Source organism: Nanorana parkeri, unplaced genomic scaffold (assembly GCF_000935625.1).
Source record: "Nanorana parkeri isolate BGI_ZX_2015 unplaced genomic scaffold, ASM93562v1 scaffold1235, whole genome shotgun sequence".
NCBI classification, from domain to species: Eukaryota; Metazoa; Chordata; class Amphibia; order Anura; family Dicroglossidae; genus Nanorana; species Nanorana parkeri.
In genome coordinates this window covers 235,982-262,357 of record NW_017307503.1, presented here as the reverse complement: position 1 = coordinate 262,357, position 26,376 = coordinate 235,982, and the positions used below count along the sequence as shown (strand labels likewise).

Sequence of the window (26,376 nt, the reverse complement as noted above, 5' to 3'; positions counted from 1 at the left end):
CTAAGCAAAAACAATATAGCCGAGAGGTGGGTATCGCAGCAAACAACCACCAACGGGTCCACAAAATCAAGGGGAAAACCCCAACTCAGAGGGCAGCCTGTAACACCTTATAGTGAAAACTAGCCTCAGCAAAAGCCTAAACATCCACCTGGTACCACTTATATAAACTAATATGCAGAGCAGATGCTTGATGCCAAAAGCACAAGAGGCACTGACACATAGTTACATAGTTACATAGTATTTGAGGTTGAATAAAGACATTAGTCCATCAAGTCCAACCTATTAGGATCTCATTCTAGGAGTACCTGTATCCCTGTATATTGCGGTCCCTTAAGAAATCGTCCAAACGTTTCTTGTGGAAACTTGTGGAAGTGCACTCTACATATAGTAGAGTGCACTTCCACAGGAAAAGGCAGATCCTGAACCTAGTAGAATGGGCATGCGTCATGACCTGTAGAATCCACCGAAAAATGGTGGCACGGGATACAGGGATGTAGATTGCCAGAAAGAAACCATATCTGAGAGAGAGGTAAACCTGCATGGATGTTTCAGAGCAGGACAAAAATGTAAGGGCAATGGCCTGATTAACATGAAATGAGGACACCACCTTAGCCAGAAAGAAAACACTAGGCCCAAGAGCAACCTTGTCCTTCTGAAGCGAAAATTATGTTAAAAAAATCTTCTACAGGGGAACAACATTTAAATGCGGGTAAGACACTTAGATATGCATTAGAAAATGAATGCACATAGACAAATTGACATGCAGGCATTCTAAAACAATACATAATGAATTGGTTATGTATAAAACCATCAACTAGCATGGTGATGTCATTTTGTCATGAGCAAAGACCACAGCAACTGTTAGTAGTGTTGTCCCGTTTACTAAGTTGACTGGTTTAGAACACACAAAGTAATGTGGGATACAATGCATTTAAATGAACTTCTAAGAACAATAGTATTTTTTAAGAAGTATAGAGGCTTGTTAACAAGTAACCCACCATAGAACCTTTTGTCCTCCACACAAATGACTCAACCATTACATATACCATCAGTAGGCAAACTTGGCACCCCAGCTGTGATGTAACTACAAGACTCTGACAGCCACAGACATGAGTGCCAGAGGCAGAGACATGATGGTATTAGTAGTTTCAACGCAGCTGGAGTGCTAAGGTTGGATACACGTGACATATAGACATCAAACAATTTTCCTGATATGCCTAAATCCTCTAGTGAGTATTAAATATGTATTACATTTGTTTTTTTACCTTATATGTTTCCAGAGTGTTTTACATAGGGAGACTTCAGCACTGTTATCCAACTAGTTTAAAATGCTTTCTCTCAAGGTACCAATTAGATTCCAATGGATATTACAACCTTTCTATCACATATTATATTTACTATTTTTTTTCAGCATCTGATTGTTTAATTATTAAAGAATGAACAATCAGATGTTGAATGCCAATATAAAAAAAAATGTAATTTAAATGCCACCGTTATTTTATTAAATCATACAACTTTCAAAGCATCAGTGATAGCATAATGGTATATATTGCTTTACCTCTTCTTCATTCATTAACTCTTTCTGAGAGGCTATAGTTAGTTCCTGTACATATCGGTTATAATCTACTGCACTGGACATTCTATGCCCATACACCCAATTACATTCATGTCTCCAAAGCCTCAGAAACTTGTCGGCTGTGGTCCTTCCATCCAGAGACAGACAGATATTCCTGTAAATTAAACAGTTATCTGTTGAATAACAAGAAATATGTACATTTTGTGTAATAGTGAGTTATTCTGCAAAAAAAACCCCACTATTTTCCTAAAATATTATAACCTGCAAATAAATGTACAACTGCTTACAGACTTGACCAGGTCATTACATATTATTGTACTTGGCAAGGTCTCTATCATCTCTATCTATATACAGCTAATCATCTAGTATAAGTGTTTGCTTAAATATCTTACTTGCTCTTAAAGCGGACCCCTTTCACTTAAAATCTCATCTGCATGCTGTTATAAAGTTATTACACTCATTAGATTTTGCTTTTACTCAATTTCCTGATTGATTAAGGTACTTGTAATGTATCCCTGGCCTCACAGATGCATCCTGGGAAGGCTACATCACCAGTGCCTCCCTGGGAAATCTCATCTGTAAACTGCAAAATCTCATGAGATCTTGAGGGAAATACATTTTTACACCTCAGATGATATACAGAAGAATAGGGAAGAAAAGGAAAATAAATTATGCAAAGAATAAAAAAAAACTGCAATTATCTATAAGTATCTGTTTGTAGATTACTATTACTAAACAATTATAAAGGTGCATTTGTTGTCATTTTTAAGATGAGGGTGATATTCCTCTTTAAGGTATTAGATAATTCTACTATAGTCACACTATAGCATTTGTTGTCATTTTTAAGATGAGGGTGATATTCCTCTTTAAGGTATTAGATAATTCTACTATAGTCACACAGGTGTGTTTTGACAGTTTTTGCCCTAAAGTGCACTTGTACCCAAGCTATGGACAATAAAGTATTTACACATTCTTTACAGTAATTATTATACAGGATTTATATAGAACTAAAAGTTTGTGTAGTGCTTTACAAAGTAAAGGAAGACAGTACTGTACACTTACAATAAAAATCAAAACATGAGGATCAGGAGGGCCTTGCTCATGAGAGCTTACAATCTAAAAGGAAAGGGAGTGATACAAAAGGTAATAACTGTGAGGGATGAGCTGATAAAGAAAGTAGAGGTACAGATTTTAGGTTACAATTTCAGGGATCTCATTTAAATGCGGGCAGAGTAGGAGATAGCTGGAAAGACTGGGGAAGGCAGTTATAGAGGAAGGGTGAGGCTCTGGAAAAGTCCTGAAGGCAAGTATGGAAAGAGCAAGTGGAGGTTTGGATGATATTTTGAGATGAGGTTGATGATGTATCAGGGGGCAGAGTTGCAATTGCTTTACATGTTGTTAGTATTTTATTTTTATATGTTGTGCTAGCATAAGCCAGTGGAGAAAGTGCCAGATGGGGTGGTGGCCACTGAATGGTTAGTGAGGTGCCTGAGCCTAGCAGCAGCATTTATGATAGACTGAAGGGGGAATAGTATGTGTAGAGGTAGGCCAAAAGAGAAAGGAGTTGCAATAGTTGAGGCAAGAGATAACCAGGGAGTGAATTAGTAGCTTTGTGGTGTCATTCCTTCAAAAGGGACGTATTTTGAATATGTTACGGAGGTTAAGATGGCAGGATTTGGACAGTATTTGGACATAAGGCCTGTAGAGGAAAATAAAGTGCAGTTATCCTTTTTGCCCTTTCACCTCACATCTCCCCATCTTCAGATGCACACTCACCTCGATACAATGTCCGCAGCCTTCAATGTTTGTTTACATCGTGCTGTAAGTCTTCATTGTCCTGTGGAGAGGCTCAGAGGCTCCAGGCTGGATAGGCACAGGACCCAGCCCTGTAGAAGTCTATGGATATGTGCTGTGCAAGGGTGACCAGGACATTGAAGACTTGGGGCATGGAATGTAAACAAACACAGGAGTGCGCAGCCATCAGATTGAGGTAAGTATGCATCTGGGGAGGGGAAAAGTGGGCTAGGTTTGGTCAGGAAACCTGGGGAGTAAAAAGTGCAATAAAAAACAAAGCACCTGTTCTTTGCTTTTTTTGGAAGGTTGGCAGGAAACCAAAACCAAAATAAAAGGAAAGGAGATGCTATTTTATTGCCTCCATTATGAACTTTGAAGATGAACTACTTCGCAACGCCTGCAGCTACAGAGGTCGGTAAAGGGTAAAGTCTTTAGGCTGCATTTACACTGTTGCGAGCACAGCATGACAACATACATAGTGCATGTTTATGTATGTTGCTGTAACGTGCATGGTAAATTACATTATTGTAATGCAACAGTGTAAACCTAGCCTAAATATCAATTTTCTTTGCACAAGAACACTTTAAAATTAGAACATTTCTTGGCTTGTGTCATCCAGTTTTTATTGGCATCCCTAATACCCCACTTTGTCACAAGTGTTGTGAGTCATTGACCTATTTTACAGCTTTTGTTTGCAATCTTCCTAGCAATTATCAGCACCTTCCCATAGATAAACTCCCCATCATAATTTTTAAGGACCCTGTGCTTTAATGCTTTGTTTTTATAATTGCTCTTATTATCTTGAGCTTCCAGCTCTTTATACTCATTTACATTTTAGTAACTTGTAAATAATCTTCATAAATTATAATGTTTCTAGAGCCTCATAAATTTTCTTATTGTGTTATTGTTCAATGGAACCCTAGAGGAACCATTAAACAACAATTTATGCCTAGTAAACTAAGTAATAATGTTTTATTTTCACAACGCAAATAGTAGGTTACAATGCCAGTGATGTTTTCTTTCCTCAGCAGGATCTAATCCTGTGAATGTATCAAGACAATACAAGCCTGTACCAAAATCTTATTTTAGTAGCGAAGTTATCACTTGTAATCCTCGACTAGTAAGGGCCTTTAGAATTTCATTTGTGGTGTCCAGTCAGATTAAACATCTGATCTGAAAACACAAAACAAATCTAATACTGTATATTGCAGCTTGCCAGTCTTCAGATGTGGAGGCTACATTCTTTTTTTAAGCCTTTTTCCTTTATCTTCACCTACTGATTCTGCCAGTGACACTCTTCCTGTCCTAATGCTCTCTCACTGACAGCAATGCTATGGGTTACTATTGCATCCACTGACAACTTTGCGGCCACTGACCACAAAAATGGGGCTTATTTTACTCTTCAGTGTGCATGGCAGTACATTGCAAAAACTGCAGCAGGGCCATATTTTTTTGGCATTTAGGTGTGTTACAGTCCATTAATTTTGAAGTATGCATAACTTGATGCAATGACCTATGGAAGGTGCGCTCAAAGCCCTCTAATATGTTTAAGTTTACCCCAAGTGATTTAGACAGTATTTGCTCATTCCAGAGTTCAGTTTAAAGAAAGCAAAACGGGGAAGCTTATGACAAGTTAAAGTAGAAGGAAGCCAAACTGCTTTTATTTTAGTTTTGGATAGAGTAAGGGAGGGTTATAACTCCTGTCAGCTTTTTTGACATCTTTGTCCCATTGGGGAGATTTTCCTTCACTTTCTGTTCAATACCCACAACAGGATGTGAAAAGAAATCCCTCTAAATTGAGTGATATCCCTGGTGGTCAACAGGGTCGCCATTGGAAGATTTCCCATCTGTTCCTGTTCTGCTAACAACCGAAAATGTGTGCTTTTCTTTTACTTTCAATTATAATAGTCCCTAGGACAAATAGAGTTGATTCATCTTCCTAACGTAGAACAGAGAGCAATGAATAGCTGATGGGTGTTCTAATCACTCTCCACTCTATCCACAACTAAAAAAAAAGTTTACTTCAGTTGCACTTTAAGGAAATTTCGTTTTTTTCCTGGTTCATTGAAGTTTGATTCAGAGGCCCTATTTTTTTCAAATTAGCACATACAGTATGTCTAGCTGTTAAAGGCATAGAGGCACCTAATAAAAGGCCGTCTCCCACAGAAAGCTCCTTACTGTTGTTTTATTATGGCAATTTAAATAACACCAACTGCACTGTTCTCAACAAGGTACTCCTTTCCTACAACACATTTTAAGCCAGATTTCTAAGCTAGTTAAGCAAATATAATCATAACTGAATATACGTTTTTCTCAGCTCCTGCAAAGAGCTTTCTCAAAATGCTTATCATGTGATATTAGTAAAGCAAAAATATTACAGAGAAATAAAACCCATTAAGAAGTTACTGAAATTATGTCATGAAAATATATCTGAGCTCATCATTTGCACAGAAAAAGCTGAGTGCATTAAAATGGTACAAGGACATTTTGGACAGGCATAGACTAACACGGGCAGCAATTGCAGGATTATGTCAAAATCCTTGTGATTGATCATCATGCTGAAATTCAGAACAGAATAAGATAGACAAGCTAGAGTCAGCCTTTTCTAGTAATTGTCACACATAGCCACAGGACTGACTTTCTTACTCAGGGATGTTGGCAAGACTTAACTTTAGGTATTACTTGACATGTCAAAGTAGTGCAAGTTTAAACAGCTTTTACAAGTGGTACAAAGTGCTGACCAAGCAATAACTGTTGTTATTGTCTAATTGGTCTTTCAAGTCAAACTGAGCAACACATGTAGCATCTTTCCATTTCTATTACCTGAATATTTTTGCAAGATCACGAAGTGTAAATATGTAGTGACAGCGCTGAGATGTCCCCAAAAAGACAGTCCGCAGTCTCTTGTGTAGTTCAATTGAAACTTTAGTGATTTCTGCAATTAATCCCTTTAGATGCTCAGCAGGCATATAACCTGAACTGCCACCCTGAAATCATAAATCAATTAATCAGTAAAAGGACTGTTGATCCTCAAAATAACATGCACTTGCTGAAACGTTCTGGTTCCTATAAAGGACTCTTACATAAAACAAAGAGAAACATTTGGTTAGGCACACAACATACTCAGTTCACAGAGGAAACAAGGTAAAAAATTGTGTCTTCATTTTTTGTCTAGCAAAACAAACGACACTATAACGCACTATAAGAGGTGCCTTGGCGCGGCAGTGCGGCTTTCACATCCTCTGCAGAAGACGTGTATCCAAACCTCTGTCATTATCCTTAGTGGTGAGACATGTTGTTTTACATGCTGGTTTATGAGTGTGCCATGATGCCTTTCTGCTTTTTTACTGTTCAAAGCCCATTCCGTGTGCACCTTACTGTATAACTGGTAACAAATTGTTGAGTGCGTTTGTCGTTTGTTTTGCTTGACCGATTGGGTGCAGCGACGCATGGGGTTTCTCAGCTGCCATTAGGATGTGCGGGATCCCTTGTGTGTTTCTGTGCCTTTAAGGAGGTTGGGCGTCCTCCTGATAAACCTGCACCCAATTTGATATCTTCTGCCCCCATGTGCTCCAAGATGGAGACTCTCATAGTTTAGAGTTAGGACCGCACTATAAGAGGTGCCTTGGCGCGGCAGTGCGGCTTTCACATCCTCTGCAGAAGACGTGTATCCAAACCTCTGTCATTATCCTTAGTGGTGAGACATGTTGTTTTACATGCTGGTTTGTGAGTGTGCCATGATGCCTTTCTGCTGTTTTAATTTTTTGTCTCTCCTCCGCTATCCATAGTTTGGCCCCATATATTTTATTGGGCAGTTAAACTGATAGTAGCTTGTCCGTCTACCAGACTCATAGAAATGTATGAGGCTGAACTGCACATGTGCAGGCATCAGATCAAAAAGCTGTGACCCTGTCACCACAAAGTATGCCCTCCTCCCTGCCCACCACCTACCCCCTGGACTCTATTCCCTCACCACTACTCTAGTCACCCTCTTGCTCTATCCTACACTTTTACTCACACTTTCAATCTTCCCTCTCTATGGGCATCTTTCCCTCCCCTCTAAAACATGCACTGGTCACCGCAATACCTCAAAAACCCTCATTGGACCCCACCAACCTTAACAATCTCAGACCAATCTCCTTAATCCCATTCATCTCCAAACTCCTAGAACGCCTCATCTACAACTGCCTCCCACTACCTCACTCTTAACAACCTCCTCGACCCCTTACAGCTTGACCTTTGCCCCAACACTCCACTGAAACCAACCTGCTATAACTCACTAACGACTTACTAACTGCTAAAAGCAATGGCCAATACTCCTTACTCTTGCTATTAGACCTTTCTGCTGCATTTGACACAGTTGACCACCTGCTGCTCCTCAAAAAACTCCACTTTCTTGGCCTACAAGACTCTGCTCTCTCATGGTTCTCTTCCTACCTATCTAAGCGCTCCTTTAGTGTCACCTACAAATCTAACTCCTCTCCCTCTTTCTGTAGGGGTCCCCCAAGGCTCTGTCCTTGGACCCCTTCCCTTCTCTCTACACCTCCTTCCTTGGTCAGTTGATAACCTCACATGGCTTCCAATACCATCTCTATGCAGATGACACTCAAATATATCTTTCCACTCCACAACTCACCCCCTCAGTCTCCTTGCGTATCACTGATTTACTAATTGACATCAGTCTGGAGGTCGCAACACTTCTTAAAACTCAGTCTTTCAAAAACTGAGCTCATGATATTTCCTCCTGCCTGTGCACTGTCCCCCAACTTTTCCATTGAGATTGACAACACAACTATCCATCCCTCCCCCATGTCAAGGTGCTAGGTGTCATTCTTGACTTGGACCTCACCTTTCTGTCCCACATCCAATCACTATGTAAATCCTGCCATTTTCACCTTTGTAACATCTCCAAAATATGCCCCTTCCTCACCAATGAAACCATAAAGCTACTTATCCACTTACTTGTTTCTCTCGTCTTGAACATTGTAACTCCCTTCTCAATGGCCTACCTCTACACAGGCTATCCCCCAGTCTATCATGAGTACTTCTGCTAAACACATCCATCTAACCAACCGCACGGTCTCTGCAACCCCCCTCTTTCAATCCCTCTACTGGCTTCCAGTCCTCCAAAAGGATACAATTTTAAATATTAGAAAACACTTACAAAGCCATTCACAACTCTGCCCCTTGCTATATCTCCAACCTCGTCTCAAAGTATCACCCTAACCGTCCCTCCGCTCTTCCAAAGACCTCCTGCTCTCTAGCTCCCTCCTCAACTTCTCCCATGCTCAACTCCAGGACTTCTCTAGAGTATCTCCCATCCTCTGCAATTCCTTACCCCAACCTGTCCATCTATCTCATACTCTGACTTCCTTTAGGTGATCCCTAAAGACTCATCTCTTCAGGGAAGACTATCCCGCCTCAAACTAACCACTGAACTATCACTTTGTCAAACAATTCACCACCACACAGCTACCTCCTCATGTATTACTAGCCCCTCCAATTTAGATTGTAATCTCTCACGGGCAGGGCCCTCCTTACCATCTTGTCTTGAATTGTCTTGTAATTGTAATGTCTTCCTTATAATGTAAAGTGCTGCGCAAACTAGCGCTATATAAACCCTCTATAATAATAATGCCATGGGCCTTGAGACAAAACATAGGAAAGTATAGCAATGGGAGGGGGCTACACCTGCTTAGGGAGGTGGGGCAGGTTTTAGAGGTTAGGTTGAGATTAGGGGTTAGGTTAAAGGGTTAGATTTAGAGATTGGGCTCAGGTGAGGCTTACTTTATGGGTTGTGTTGAAATAAAGGGACAGGTTAGACTAGGATTATCACAATTACATAAAGTGTCTCTAAAACAAAAATGAAATATATTGCAGATTACCAGTGCTTAGATGTGGTGGCTTAAATAGAAATGTGATTTAATGCAACTTACCAGTCCTCAGATGTGATGGCTTAATTAGTTGTATTTTTTAAGCTTTATTCCATTCCATTCCATTTCCTGCTAATAACACTCTTCCTGTCCCTGAGTGGCTATGCTCACTTCTCCACTGTATCTATGGATGGAGCCATGATTACCACCCAGGCTGTGCTTTAAACATGTTTGCCTTTGTTTATCTCCATAACATGTCGGCTAATGGTATTAGTAGCTTGAACAAGAAAGGTAACATTGTTTGTGTTTCCAGTTCATCTCACAGGAAGTGACAAGGGCACTGCATTTCTGCCAAGATCAAGAGCTATTTTATGTACTTGCTAAATATATGCTGAAAAAGTATTGTAGCCACTGCATCTAGGGACTGATAAGCTGGAATATATTACATTTTTTCTTGGATTTCACCAGTTACTGATGTCACAATTTAATATACAAAAATTGTTTTGAAATGCTTTGAAACACTTTGAAATGACTATACCCAAAATAACCACACCACTTTTAAAATGATAAAAACGAATGTATTGTGAACAAAACATTTTGAAATTACATGAGCTTTATGCATTACAAAATATAATGGTTGTTCAATACAAACACTATGGTATTAAAGCAGACCTACTACAAAGGTGGGCAACTTCGGCACTCAGGCTGTTGTGGAATTACAAGATTTTGCAAGACATTGCAGGACTGACAGTCAGTCATAACAGGCATAACTCTAGAGACAGAGTCATGATGAGATTTGTTTCACCACAGCTGGAGTGCCGAGGTTGCCTACCACTGCCCTACTCACTATTAATGTTCACGTAGATCAGCTGCAGCAGAGAAATGACCAATCCCAAGGGATTTGAATAACTAAAGTCCATCTATGATAATATACTGTATAAAGTCCAAATGAGCTCCATTAGAATGGTTGTTGGTACTGGGTTACTCAGAGTAGTGATGCTGTAGACAAAATCAGTGAACTCTCAGAATGAGGGCAGATTCTGTGTCAGAGTAACATATCCCATTTTCACTGCACAGTTAGAATGTGTTTATGTGAAAACGTTTGTAACTAACAATCCTTTCAACCACAATAATAATTAATATCCTCACAAATAAAAGCAGTGTCCGAGTCCAAGCTGTACTGCTTACCCACTGTGGAGGTTCCAGATATGTGTATGTTGCCTGCCATACACACCGATAGTGCAAGACTGACTGAACAGAATTAAAAAAACTTCTGGCAGTTAGACAGCTCACATATATGTAATTTAACTGTTTACATACATGCTTGACTGCAGTTCAGCTTAAAGTGTATTTCCATTTTGGCAGCCAAATTGGAATAGCACCTATTTTATATGTTACATGCTCTCATTTACAATGTGTATATTAGATAAAACATTGCTGCCTACATATGATTTGTTTTCTCTAAACTTGATTTCCCTCTTGAATGCAAAGGGACTGAGGAGGTAACCAGATTTGAACACTGTCTGTCCTAACAAAGGGTTAAGGATCTAGCAGCATTGTATGTTAATGAGAGGAAACTGAGAGTGTCCCTAATCTTTCTATTAGGACAGCCAGAGTTTCCTGTCACTTTGAAAGCATAGAGAAAAGACTGCAGTATGTCCAAAGGCCAATCTTTTTAGGTATACTGTGTGAAAAGGAACACATAAACATATAGTGGACTTTTCTCAAATGTGACTGGAAAAGTGGAAATTCACTTTAACAACATTGCTATAGTAACTTTAGAACCTTGTGAGAGGTATGATTTATTGAGTTACATTGGTAAAAATGCAGAAAATGCACAAAATTGATACTGCAGGTAGGTTGATAGAAAGACTGGCAGATATTTAGATATTGCATACTGCAGCAATTAGTGTATTAGAAACAAACACAAAACCACAAAGCAGATTGACTGCCTTGACATTTTTATGTAAAAGTACATTCATTTGCTTGATGTATAGACATTAAATCCTATCCTTTGAAAGATGTTTTGTGTGAATGGAATCCTAAATATGTCACTAGATTTTAGAGCCACTTGTATAGCACTGCAGTTACTTCATTATGACAGACCATTAACTAATAAGTGGTACGCTACAAGCTTACAATGAGCACACAATTAGCTGAGCTGCTAAAATAGTGCCCATTTGCCTTAACATCCCGCTAATAAAGGAGAGAAGACAGGTACCTTGTGTTCCGTCACCCCTGGCACAAAGTGAGCATTCAGTATACTGCTGAATATTCCAAACTGTTCATTTTGACTGCAATTAAAAAAAAAAGCATAAAAACAAATCAATCCACTTGTATAGCAATATCCAAATATATACATATTATATTTCACTCCAAATGCATCAAAACAGAGTGTGAAAAGCCTAGCCAAAAATAAAACAAAACTGATACATCCTTCCTGACTTTCTTTGTTGCTTCACATTTTTGGTGGTGTCATACATAACAATCTATACCGACTGTTGCACACACTATTACAGTCTTTCTATGGCCATATGATGCGCAGGGATCACCAACAGTAGGTGGAAAATCTAGACAGGCTGTGATTGGAAGGCTGGTAGAGAACAGTCTTTTATAAACAAAAAATGGCAGTTGTTTATGAAACACATCAAGCTTTAGCAAACAAAATCTTCTCTTGTTAGGCCTCATGTACATGGGCTTCTGAGGATTCCTGTGACGAGAGAATGGAGATTCTTGTGGAAAGAATCCCAGATGTGTCCGCACAGATGTGGCCGCTGTGCCCGTTCAACCTAATGACAGCCTGACAGCAGACACATCTGTCCGGTACATGGTACGATTATCTGCAGATCGGGAGAGATGCTTGTCCCGGGACCTAATCTCCAAGCCTCCTGGGAAAAGCATCTCTCGCAATCCACAGATAATTTTACCATGTACGATTACATGCGGACAACCACATCTTTACAGGCCCACCTGGTATTCCTGGCACGAGAATCCACAGGTTCTTGCTATATTTTCTTTGACCAGTGTTTACAGAAAAAACTTAACTAATTTCAACAACCCTTAGCTCATTTGTTATAGCTTATTACACTTAAGGGCATATGCATACAAGATGTACTGAGATATTCCCCCCGATCAGTTTCACCCTAGTTTTAAATCATATTTTCTTCATATTTACTGGTCAAACAAAATTCCCCGACATTTTTTTTAATGACAAAAGGAGGTAGGACCCACTTTGGGACATAATTCAATTCCACTGGATACTGTTAAATTAAAGGCAGTAAACCAAATTTTAACAAATTTGAGGGTGTTCCTGTTAATTTACCCCTTTGCCTGTTGCTGTTATTTTATCCCTTTGCCTGACTACACACATGGTGAACGGGTTATAAGTGTAAAACCAATTTTCCAGGAATGAGGTGAACACCTTTTTAGCCCCTCATGAAGGGTGACTAGATGGCATATCTCTATGGTAAACTTGGGGTGCCAGAGAGACTAGCACCATCAATTGTTTTGGTTGTTTTTATATAAAATATGTTATATGGCTTCCTTTATTGAATTATAATATTTGAATGCTAAATGGAAAGTTGGTATTAAAACCGTTTCTTTTATTAGCTATTATATTAGCTATAATGTTGATCATGACAAAGGACCACAAAACAATTTACAATGGCAAAAATGCCACACACAATTACAAAGGAGAATATTCTTTATTCATAGATAAATAACAAACCTTGGATATTTGCAGTGAAAGATGCAAAAATGTCTGAGCAAACGTTGCCGCTGGGCTAGGGAGATCTCGGGTGCTGCTGTATTCCATGTTGCCAGATATATGATGCCCTTGATAGTTTTCCAATTCAAAGAGAGAGGATCAAATATTCTTTCTTGATCAAGTAGCTGTCGTATAAACTCGCAGGCTGGCTGACTTCCACGTTTATTGGTCTAAAAACCGAAATAAATTTTATTACATGAGTTGGGGTTTTATGATTCTCTTCACTCCTTTAAGCATATCCAATAGGAAAGCCCAAATATACAACGAAATGCAAATACAGCAAAATCACAAAATCATTCAGGTTTTAACTTACTGCATTCACGTTTTTAAGGAGATGACTTTTGTCTGGTTGCCATGAGTTGCTGCATTTTGTACTTTACAACAGGTCTTTGCAATGCCTTACTGAACAATCTTGCTAGTGTCAGCAATTTACTTCCATCTTTACTACACCTTTAATGTTTATTCTATTTCAAAAATGGGAAGTATTGTGCAGCAAAAGTATGTATCATTTAATGTTTTTTTATCCACATGAATGTTTACTATGTTTTATTACAAACAAAAGAGATGCAAAGTAAATGTGTGGCTTTACACTGTGCATACCTCTGGTTTATAGTCCCTCCCTCCTCTTCATCTACAGAACCTTCTGCAAATACTGACTTTTTATGAGCCAGTATTATAAACATTAAGCACAGTTGGATGCAGGCTGAGGACATACCTATACCCTTACAATCAAAAAGTGTCTGATACCTGAGGAGATTTGTTGGACACAACAGAGGGATGGAAACTACAATTGACAGTATATACAGGCACATTTCTAGTTTTGTGCAAAGGTCAATGTAAAATGAATTAGAAAACATCAAAAAACAAAGTTTGAGCAAAACTGTTGTTCAAACAAAAGATTAAACATTGGTTGAAGTCTGAGCAAAGAAAGATGAAATCCGCAGTAAAATAACTTGAACTTTCCCTTTTGTTGTTGTAATCCTACTTTTAATAAAAGAATATGAACCCCACTAACACAAATCTATAGATCAAAGACCAGGAAATGTAAACAACCAGATGAGGAGGACAGAAAAGGGAGTGAAAAAATAATTTTCCAAATTAAGAGAGCAGAAAAGGGTCAGAACCAAGAGTTTGTCAGATGAGGGAAGCAGAGAAATATCTAAAGCAAGCATTTACAAAATGAGTGAAGAGGAAAAGGGTCTGAACCAAGAGTTAGCCAGATGAGGGAAACAGAATAGGGTCTGAACCAAGAGTTTGCCGGGTGAGAGAAACAGAATAGGGTCTGAATCAAGAGTTCATCAGATGAGGGCAGCAAAAAAGGGTCTGATCCAAGAGTTTGCCAGGTGAGGGAAGCAGAAGGGGGCCTAAAGCAAGTACTTGCCAAATGCAGGGAAAAGAATAGGGTCTGTACCATGAGTTTACCAGATGAGGGTGACAGAAAAGGGTCTGAAATATTACCCTTACTAACACAAAACCATAAATAGATCTATGAATGCACAGCAGTTCCATGCGAGATGTTAGTACAACATCTGCATTTAGACATCTTAAAGAGATATTTCACTGGAAATGGAAAACAATCAGCAAATGTAAACCAGACAAACAACCAGATGAGGGCAGAAAATTGAGTCCAAAGCAAGCACTTGCAAGATGAAAAGGGTCTGAATCAGGAGTTTGCCAGATGAGGGAAGCAGAATAGGGTCTAAAGTAAGTGGTTGCCAACTGAGCAGAGCAGAAAAGCGTCTGAACCAAGAGTTCGCCAGATAAGGGAAGCAGAGTAAGATCTAAAGTAAGTGTTTGCCAGGTGAGGGGAGCAGGACAGAGTCTGAATCAAGAGCTCACTAAATGAGGGTGGCAAAAAAGGGTCTGCCATAAGTCTGACAGATGAGGAAAGCAGAAAAGGATATAAAGCAAGAGGCTGTGTAATAAACTTACCTGGCCACGCTCCATGTACAACATCCAGTGCCGCCCACTCCACCGGTGTCACGCTCTTCCTCCTCCTTCAGCTGGCTCCTAGATTTAACCACGGGTTTTGAATTGCTCAGGGTCTTGTTGTTGTTGTGACGCTGAGCACTCACCCACTCTGTGCAACCCCTCGCTCAATCCTGAAATCTCTATTTGTGGATTCAACATCAGACCCACACCATCCTGAACTCTGTCAGCAAGCTTGCCTGTCTTTAGCTTGGCTGTGCTAATGATTCACTCCTGTGTCCTCTCCATACTGGACTCTGTTGGGATTCAACTGCAGCATACTCCTTGCCGACCTGGAGCTGCTACAGCTGTGGGATTAACTGCTTGCTACAAGCAGAAACAATTCATCCATCGCTGCTAACCACAAGTATATATATTCATACCACTGTGTGCACCAGTATTCACACTAGCTACTATTAATCAAGCCCTTCAGGGTGAAAGCATTTCCCCTTCAGAGGAGTTACTTTGAGTTGTTACCAAGATATTCCATGAAAAGATTTGTGGACTTGTATGTTGTAATATAAATTACTTACCTGTGATTTGCTTTCATATTAAAGGCATGATCAGGGTGTGTGGAGTAATACCCCCCGCTCATCACTATATGAACTTTAGTTATTTCACCAGAGACATTTTACACCGTATGAATGCAATACAGTGGCACTGCAACGTATCTGCAATACTTCCTTTAACATGCGTAGATAGCTTGCATCCATCTTTATATAGCCACCTTGAATTCCTTGGCACTATCCCCTCCCCAGTTGTGATCCATATAAGGTAATGTCATATCATCTCAGACCGTTACAGGTTGCCAGATAAGATAGATAGAAAACCAAGAGTTCACAAGATGAGGTTGGCAAACAATGGTTTGAACCAAGAGTTTGCTTTTAGATTACATGAAAAATCCCTTTATAGTAACTAACACCAATCAAAATGTCTATAGTCAAATCAGACTAAGCTGAATTCTGATTGGTCACCATGGGTTAGTACACTCTGCTCTTAAGCAGTAAAAAAAAAATAACAGTTGAATACATGTTCTTTCAAACTTATCCAAACTCAGCAGTTAAGTCTTAAAAATACATTCAAATACCTTAACTATTAAAAATGTACCTTATTTGTGTATCACTCGGCTGTAGATCCTCGAATCATCTCTAAATTGGTGCTGACACTGTCCTTCCTTCTGGAGGGTGGCTACTTTTGTTCGCCATGGTCCCTGTGTGTGTTGTAAAGTAGGCACTGCTCCAAGCTCTCTCCTGTGATGGACTACAATCTAGCATTTAATTAGATCATTTGTATTGAGATAGTAATCCATCATGGGAGTTATCTTGGAGTTTTGGCTACTTTACAACACACAGAGATCATTGGGAATAAAAGTAGCCACCCTCCAAAAGGAAGGACAGTGTCAGCACCAATTCAGAGATGATTTGAGGAGCTACAGCTGAGTGATAGACAAATAGGATACATTTTTTGTTAATGAGGTACTTGAACGCATTTTTAAGATGTAACTCCTAAGTTGAGTGTCACTTTAGGTGTAAGTTTAACTCCAGACAAAGCTTTTTTGTTTTATTGCTATTTTGTTGATTACTTATGGTTCCCACGACAATGTTATAACCAGGAGAGGAAGTGGGAATCCTTTATTGGGACCACAAACAGCAATAAAAAAAGTTGGCTGATGTCTAGTCCTTTCCCACTACATCCAAAACTAAAAAAAAGTTTGTTTGTTTTCAGCTAGAGTTCCACTTTAACTAACTGCATATAATGTTTAGTACATGAAAGGAACCTACAGTACTTTTTTGTTCCTAACAGGTTTTAGCCAAACCTTTGTACTATTTATATTATCCTGGCTAATTCTGAATGAACACATTTCAGTGCAATTATCCTGAAATCGCCATCGGTGCATCTGCTGTGTACAATGCTTAACCTTGCAAGAACCTCATTTATAAAATGTACTTTTGATTTGCCGCAGCAAGACAGGTCTTCCAAACTAATTTGCAATAATAGGCTTCTTAGTCTAGTCTCCTGTGTATAGAGTAATCACCTTAGCAAGGTTGAGGTCATCAAGCAAACATAACAATTTCTTGTTTCCTGCTGGTGTATGCAATGTGCCATGTCGCCACTCCAGTCGGTCTTTTAAGCATCCCCATAGTCTCCGAGGATCTGTTGAACTAAAAAATATGTAATTGTAATGATGTGCAGTGTCTGCCATTTCAGTGTTTCATAAACAAGATTTTTTTTTCACCCAAAAATCTGCATTGACATTACATTTTTCAGAATACTGCCTATTACTGTGCATAATGCACAGTGTGGGTTTTTTGTACAGACATCTAGAGCACATAAAAATACCTTGGACCAAGACTAGGTTAGCTGAATAGCAAAATAACTCACTGTACAATGATGCATATCTTGTATCACTACACCTTTCTGACTGTGGGCACATGAGGAGGTAACTGGAGACCACGGGACAAGGTGAAAACCTGGCCTTTTTTTCATTTCTAGGAGGGTGATGCCTGGGATGAGAGCCTGATGTTGCATCAATACAGAATGAGCCTTGTCTGAGCTCATCTTTATTTAATCAATAAAATATGGATTATTAAATTGTAATCATTGCAGTGCCTTTAAGGCCGCATTCACACTGAGTGCTGGAGGAATCACAGGTGTCCCCTTAAGATATGGCCACTGTACCCGTTCAAATTAATGATCGGATGACAGCAGCCACATCAGTAAACAGCAGTCCGCATGTAATCATATATGATAACATTACATGCAGTTTGGAATAGATAACTGTCACTGGATGCAGGATGGATGTGTCCAGCAACAGTTATCGATTTTGAGTTGTCACTGGAACAGGAATTAGGAGAAGTATTCCAATTGAGACACGTGTTGCAGTGATAAATGTCTACACTGTATGTCTTCATTCACACAGGCGTAAAGAACAGTCATTGGCTTTGGATTAACAAAGCTTTTCAAACACTTTGCACAGCAACTGTCATATCTTTACATGAATAGCCAATGATCTATTATAAAAAATGTATTTGTGTTGCTTTGAGTTAATTTTGATCTTGCCTGCCATAGGTAGGTGTTGCAACTGGCAAATCTTGCCACATGACTCAAAAGTCAATAGAAGCACACCACAAACAGGTTCACAATTCTCCTAAGGTATCTGGCTTGTGTTTGTATTTCCTTATTTACCTCCCTCCTTCCCCAAAAAAAGGAGTTCTAAGAGTTTCAAACGAGATTTCTAGTGGCTATGAAACTCATCTAAAAGATGTCTAACATGCAAACTAATGTTGTAGTTGTCTAGAGGCATTTTACTCTCAATGCCATGTGAACATAACCGAAGAGAGGATTTCTTATTTTTTGGAGAGAATTTTCTCTTGCCTACTGTTGTGCCTATAAGACAGAATGTGAAGGAAATATCACCACGGGGACACAGGTAGCAATAATACACCTGAACGGGGTTCTAATTTTCCCGTACACTATCCAAAACTTTGAAACGTGTTTTAATATTTACAGTTTTCTTCCCCCAGAAAAAGATAATTCATTCCAATTAGCTTTGCATAGAGCATATTTTGCAGAGCCAGCTCTGAGTGAAGTGTTTAGTACTATGTATGACAGTTCAGACTATAGGAATTTGAGCACAATATTTACCTGTTGATAGGAATTCTTAGTTCAGACATCTCTGCTACGTCCCCCAAGCACAGAGCATTAAGCAGCTCATGGCTGAGAACAGATTTTCCACACCCGGTATCTCCAGCCAAAAGAACAGGACAGCCTGAGGTAGTCAATAAGCTTGAAAGGTATAGCAGTTGCTGGAAAAAAAGGCAACTTAATTATGTTTGGCTACCCATCTGTGTTACAAAGTCTGACTAATCACTAAAATTCCTAAATAAATGAAGCAGAGTAAAATTCCAATACTTCTACTATGCCTTGAACTAGACATGTGCAATTCGTTTCGTTCCGAATCGAAATTCGGACGAATTTTCGTAAATTCAGACATTCGGATGTATCCGAATTCCGAATTACAGACATAACGAATGCAAACGAATCCGAATTTCCATTTCCGAAATTCGGTAGCGTTCGCACGAACGTTCGTTTCGTTTTCTGTTCTTATTCGTTTCTTATTCGTTTCGTTCGTTGGAGCAAAGTGACATTAGAGAAGGAGAAAAATATTTTTTTCACCTCAAATGTCACTTTTGCTGCAAACGAATAAGAAACGAATAAGAACAGAAAACGAAACGAATGTTCGTACTAACGCTACCGAATTTCGTCCGAATCCGAATTCCGAATCCGAATTGACTCTCACACCCGAATCCTGAAAAACGAAATAACACAAATCCGAATTTAAAACGAAACGAAACGAATTTTTTGGCAGTGCACATGTCTACCTTGAACTACAGGCACTGTAGACTTCACACTGATATCAATGTGGAATACCTTGTACTGGACACATTCAAATGCATAATGCAATCATTTTTTCACATGGGATCATTTTTTTATTTCCACCCACTTTAGCATTTGCAATTTTTATTTCATATACAAACAGAAGTAATAAACAACACCATCACATGCTGATTTCCCATTTATTAATTTTGATACCCTTTTAATGAATATATGCAATATTTTCTCTACTGACCAGAATTATGGACAGGTAAAATTGTTTTTAGATTTTGTTTAAAAAAAAAAGGAAAAATAATATGTATTTAAAATTTGTAAAGCCATAGGCATTACATTTGGGAAGCAAACATCTGAATTATTGCTTTAAAATCTATGTAGTGTTATTCAAAAAGTAGAATAACATTTTTTTTATAAATACAATCTTGAATAGCATTCAGAGAAAAGTAACAATGTTTTCTAATAGCTTGCCTCCTCATTTGTAGTTACTTACACTGCCCACAATCCACAAACACCATTTTCACCAGCCAGAGCCCTGCCAAAAACAGCATGTGCCCCTCTTTCCTTTTTCCCACAATGCAGAGCTCTGCACCTAAGTAGACCATTGTCATGCCCGAGGATTTTTCACATTGGAGACGGGGGAAGGACCTCAGGCCTCTTTTAGCTCCAAAACTGATCAACACAGAGCTTACACAGGGCCTTTCACTTAGGGTTCCAGCAGGCAAACAGAGCAGTGGGATAACATGGGGAAACTCAGTATCAGTGACAGAGGAGGTGGGCTGTTGAGAGACAATAGGCAAAAACCCCTTCCAGGGCAGAGGGAAGTATGGAGAGGTGCCACCCCAGGGTTCTCTGCTGATATCACAGATTGCAATATCATATCACATTCCGAAGCAGGTGAAAAGCTAAGGTACAATGTCTTTGCAAAGGGACAACCGACCCAGTGATACCTTGCCATCTCTCCACTGTTGCTCCTTCCTCTGGTGCAGGCAGTAAAAATACCTGGTTATGGTGACAGTGCTTAAGTCTAGAAACCAATAGCTATACTCAAGCATTGTCACATGATAGAGGGAGTGACTATACCGTTCCTCCGAGCATCTGACCATGTGGGTTTTAGTTAAGGCTGTGAGTGGAAAATAAATATCAGTGGGTCAGTGGGGAAGGGGAACCTTTGCAAAAACAATGTAATTTACCCTGAATGGGCAAGGTAGTATTGTCTCCTCAACTCCAAAAATTAGCCTTTTCACCTAATGAAAAATCTGTATCTTAAAAGCACTTAAAACTTGTGTTGCTTTGATGTATCAAGCATTATTTTACCAAATGGATATAACACATTCAATTATTCTTATAGCATAGTATATGCAATCGCCTGGGCAGCCACCTCAGCCATAACAACCTTCTCGATCCCCTACACTCCACTGAAACTGCCCTCCTAAAACTCACTAATGACTTACTAACAGCTAAAAACAACGGCCACTACTCCGTACTCTTGCTATTAGACCTTTCTGCTGCTTTTGACACTGTTGGCCACCCTCTGCTCCTCAGAAAACTCCATTCACTTGGCCTACAAGACTCTGCTCTTTCATGGTTCTCCTCCTACCTATCTAGGCGCTCGTTTAGTGTAACCTACAAATCTACATCTTCCTCTCCTCTTCCCCTGTCTGTTGGGGTCCCCCAAGGCTCTGTCCTTGGGCCCCTTCTCTTCTCTATCTACACCTCCTCTCTTGGTCAGCTGATCTCCTCACATGGCTTCCAGTATCACCTCTATGCTGACGACATTCAAATCTATTTCTCCACTCCACAACTCATCGAAGAGAGGATTTCTTATTTTTTGGAGAGAATTTTCTCTTGCCTACTGTTGTGCCTATAAGACAGAATGTGAAGGAAATATCACCACGGGGACACAGGTAGCAATAATACACCTGAACGGGGTTCTAATTTTCCCGTACACTATCCAAAACTTTGAAACGTGTTTTAATATTTACAGTTTTCTTCCCCCAGAAAAAGATAATTCATTCCAATTAGCTTTGCATAGAGCATATTTTGCAGAGCCAGCTCTGAGTGAAGTGTTTAGTACTATGTATGACAGTTCAGACTATAGGAATTTGAGCACAATATTTACCTGTTGATAGGAATTCTTAGTTCAGACATCTCTGCTACGTCCCCCAAGCACAGAGCATTAAGCAGCTCATGGCTGAGAACAGATTTTCCACACCCGGTATCTCCAGCCAAAAGAACAGGACAGCCTGAGGTAGTCAATAAGCTTGAAAGGTATAGCAGTTGCTGGAAAAAAAGGCAACTTAATTATGTTTGGCTACCCATCTGTGTTACAAAGTCTGACTAATCACTAAAATTCCTAAATAAATGAAGCAGAGTAAAATTCCAATACTTCTACTATGCCTTGAACTAGACATGTGCAATTCGTTTCGTTCCGAATCGAAATTCGGACGAATTTTCGTAAATTCAGACATTCGGATGTATCCGAATTCCGAATTACAGACATAACGAATGCAAACGAATCCGAATTTCCATTTCCGAAATTCGGTAGCGTTCGCACGAACGTTCGTTTCGTTTTCTGTTCTTATTCGTTTCTTATTCGTTTCGTTCGTTGGAGCAAAGTGACATTAGAGAAGGAGAAAAATATTTTTTTCACCTCAAATGTCACTTTTGCTGCAAACGAATAAGAAACGAATAAGAACAGAAAACGAAACGAATGTTCGTACTAACGCTACCGAATTTCGTCCGAATCCGAATTCCGAATCCGAATTGACTCTCACACCCGAATCCTGAAAAACGAAATAACACAAATCCGAATTTAAAACGAAACGAAACGAATTTTTTGGCAGTGCACATGTCTACCTTGAACTACAGGCACTGTAGACTTCACACTGATATCAATGTGGAATACCTTGTACTGGACACATTCAAATGCATAATGCAATCATTTTTTCACATGGGATCATTTTTTTATTTCCACCCACTTTAGCATTTGCAATTTTTATTTCATATACAAACAGAAGTAATAAACAACACCATCACATGCTGATTTCCCATTTATTAATTTTGATACCCTTTTAATGAATATATGCAATATTTTCTCTACTGACCAGAATTATGGACAGGTAAAATTGTTTTTAGATTTTGTTTAAAAAAAAAAGGAAAAATAATATGTATTTAAAATTTGTAAAGCCATAGGCATTACATTTGGGAAGCAAACATCTGAATTATTGCTTTAAAATCTATGTAGTGTTATTCAAAAAGTAGAATAACATTTTTTTTATAAATACAATCTTGAATAGCATTCAGAGAAAAGTAACAATGTTTTCTAATAGCTTGCCTCCTCATTTGTAGTTACTTACACTGCCCACAATCCACAAACACCATTTTCACCAGCCAGAGCCCTGCCAAAAACAGCATGTGCCCCTCTTTCCTTTTTCCCACAATGCAGAGCTCTGCACCTAAGTAGACCATTGTCATGCCCGAGGATTTTTCACATTGGAGACGGGGGAAGGACCTCAGGCCTCTTTTAGCTCCAAAACTGATCAACACAGAGCTTACACAGGGCCTTTCACTTAGGGTTCCAGCAGGCAAACAGAGCAGTGGGATAACATGGGGAAACTCAGTATCAGTGACAGAGGAGGTGGGCTGTTGAGAGACAATAGGCAAAAACCCCTTCCAGGGCAGAGGGAAGTATGGAGAGGTGCCACCCCAGGGTTCTCTGCTGATATCACAGATTGCAATATCATATCACATTCCGAAGCAGGTGAAAAGCTAAGGTACAATGTCTTTGCAAAGGGACAACCGACCCAGTGATACCTTGCCATCTCTCCACTGTTGCTCCTTCCTCTGGTGCAGGCAGTAAAAATACCTGGTTATGGTGACAGTGCTTAAGTCTAGAAACCAATAGCTATACTCAAGCATTGTCACATGATAGAGGGAGTGACTATACCGTTCCTCCGAGCATCTGACCATGTGGGTTTTAGTTAAGGCTGTGAGTGGAAAATAAATATCAGTGGGTCAGTGGGGAAGGGGAACCTTTGCAAAAACAATGTAATTTACCCTGAATGGGCAAGGTAGTATTGTCTCCTCAACTCCAAAAATTAGCCTTTTCACCTAATGAAAAATCTGTATCTTAAAAGCACTTAAAACTTGTGTTGCTTTGATGTATCAAGCATTATTTTACCAAATGGATATAACACATTCAATTATTCTTATAGCATAGTATATGCAATCGCCTGGGCAGCCACCTCAGCCATAACAACCTTCTCGATCCCCTACACTCCACTGAAACTGCCCTCCTAAAACTCACTAATGACTTACTAACAGCTAAAAACAACGGCCACTACTCCGTACTCTTGCTATTAGACCTTTCTGCTGCTTTTGACACTGTTGGCCACCCTCTGCTCCTCAGAAAACTCCACTCACTTGGCCTACAAGACTCTGCTCTTTCATGGTTCTCCTCCTACCTATCTAGGCGCTCGTTTAGTGTAACCTACAAATCTACATCTTCCTCTCCTCTTCCCCTGTCTGTTGGGGTCCCCCAAGGCTCTGTCCTTGGGCCCCTTCTCTTCTCTATCTACACCTCCTCTCTTGGTCAGCTGATCTCCTCACATGGCTTCCAGTATCACCTCTATGCTGACGACATTCAAATCTATTTCTCCACTCCACAACTCACCGCTTCAGTCTCCTTACGCATCACTAACTTACTAACTGTCCGTGTGGATGTCACAACATTTCCTAAAGCTCAATCTATCAAAAACTGAGCTTATGGTATTCACACCCCCCACGCGCACCCTCCCCCAACTTTTCAATCATGATTAATGACACAACCATCCAACCCTCCCCCCATGCCAGGGTGCTGGGTGTCATCCTTGACTCGGGCCTCACCTTTCTCCCCCACATCCAATCACTATCCAAATCCTGCCGCCTTCACCTTCATAACATCTCCAAAATACGCCCCTTCCTCACCAATGAAACCACAAAGCTGCTTATCCACTCCCTTGTCATCTCTCGTCTCGACTACTGTAACTTCCTTCTCATTGGCCTACCTCTACACAGGCTATCCCCTCTTCAGTCTATCATAAATGCTGCTGCCAGACTTATCCACCTAACCAACCTCTCAGTGTCTGCAACCCCCCTATGTCAATCCCTGCACTGGCTTCCAATAGCCCAAAGGGTAAAATTCAAAATATTAACAACCACTTACAATGCCATCCACAACTCTGCCCCCAGCTATATCTCAAACCTTGTCTGCAAGTATCACCCTAAACGTCCCCTACGTTCCTCCCAAGACCTCTTGCTCTCTAGCTCCCTTGTCAACTCCTTCCATGCTCGCCTCCAGGACTTCACCAGAGTCTCCCCCGTTCTGTGGAACTCATTACCCCAACCTGTCCGCCTATCTCCTACTCTGTCTACCTTTAGGCGTTCCCTTAAGACTCATCTCTTCAGGGAAGCTTATCCAACCTAACCACTAAAATATCAATCTCTCAAACAATTCATCCCCACACAGCTACCTCCTCACGTATCACTTCCCCCTCCCGTTAGATTGGAAGCCCTCAGGGGCAGGGCCCTCCTCACCATATTGTCCTGGTTTGTATTGTAATGTCTTCCTTATATTGTAAAGCGCTGCGCAAACTGTTGGCGCTATATAAATCCTGTATAATAGTATATGATCTGCAGCTTGATGTCCAATGTTGCATATATTAAAACATGTGTTTAACAAAGTACACATTGCAATTGCAGTCTGGAGTTTAAGGTTAATTTCTTTACAAAAAATAACATTTCACATCTTAACTGGTTTAAAATAAAACATATTCATGATTTTCTGACTGCAGTTGCAAATAAATAAAATATGTGTAGCACAGATAAAATATTACCTCGCTGTGTAGTGTGTGAGCAAACGCCTCGGAGGCCATGTTTTGTCCATGACTAACAGAGTAGGAGGAAAGTGTGTCATGCCATCTGACAAAATGTCGCGTATCAGTGTCAATGTGATAGTCCCAGACCTGCAGCAAAAATGAATACTGATTGTCAGCAACAAACGTTCGATTGGAATTAAATATTTATGCTCATGAGTAGTGATGACAGGTCCTGACACTTATTTGCAGGCACATCATTCAAGCATGATCACTCCTTGCCAAAAGATAACCAGTGCCAAGCTACATTGTCTCTTCTAGAAGATGATGCTTGTCTACCAGAAAAGGCAGCTGTTGGCTGTTAACACTTGCACTGACAAGGCATCATTCCGTCTTGCTAACATAAATGTAATATACATGGCTTTGTTAAAGTATATGTAAATCCAGTTACTACATAAAAACTTTATGGTGTAAAGGGTCATTTTGAAAGTCACTCAATTCTTTTAAATCTGCAGTTTTTATTTTTTTTAAATACCTGGAGGTTCTGCCAGAAGGGTTTTGGCTTAGGCTCTCTCTCTGTTAAAAGTTAATACTCTGTCCCTATCTCCCAATTGTGTTCCTGCATTGTCACACAAAGGAGGCCACAAGTGGCCATTTCAAGCATGGTGCAATATTTTGACCCCCAGGAATTCTGCCCTGAGAAATGCCATGCAGCCATCGTTGGAGTGAAAACAAGTATTTTTATTTAAAAAGCAATTGTTTGTGATACACAGCGATTTACTCAATTTACACAGGACTGCTGATATGGGGGAATATAGGCAGTCCTCCCATACTGGGCCCAGGCTACCCTGCTTACCTGATGGGGCCTGAGCTGCTTGACTGACAGCTGACATCATGGGCCAAAGATTGGCCATGTCTTGCTTAGCAGGGATAGGATCGCTGGATGCACATCGCTGTGACCGAAAATGGGCCACAGTTTGTACAGAGAAGAGAAGCAGGCTAGAGAAAAAATTAGGGAAGAGAGGCAGTTCTGAGAACTGCTGGTTTGACAAGGAAGCGCCCCCAAGTTGGCTTTGCTCTGGCAGGTTACTCCTCAGCTGCACTCCACTGAATGGGAAGGGTGGGTTAAATATTTGCAGAGACAAGGTCTGTGAG

At 39.9% G+C, this 26,376-nt stretch overlaps 1 protein-coding gene across 1 annotated transcript in view; it reads right to left on the bottom strand.

Annotated features, from left to right (window-relative positions):
* Window positions 1-26,376, bottom strand: part of LOC108797154 (dynein beta chain, flagellar outer arm-like) — a 337,005-nt gene that overhangs the window by 160,531 nt on the left and 150,098 nt on the right. Inside the window, exons 55-61 of the mRNA XM_018568726.1 lie at window positions 25,243-25,371; window positions 21,489-21,649; window positions 17,013-17,139; window positions 12,971-13,179; window positions 11,465-11,537; window positions 6,194-6,357; window positions 1,559-1,730 (exon numbers count right to left, since the gene is read on the bottom strand). Of these exons, the coding sequence (XP_018424228.1) occupies window positions 1,559-1,730; window positions 6,194-6,357; window positions 11,465-11,537; window positions 12,971-13,179; window positions 17,013-17,139; window positions 21,489-21,649; window positions 25,243-25,371 (1,035 nt within the window). The remainder of the gene's footprint in view (window positions 1-1,558; window positions 1,731-6,193; window positions 6,358-11,464; window positions 11,538-12,970; window positions 13,180-17,012; window positions 17,140-21,488; window positions 21,650-25,242; window positions 25,372-26,376) is intronic.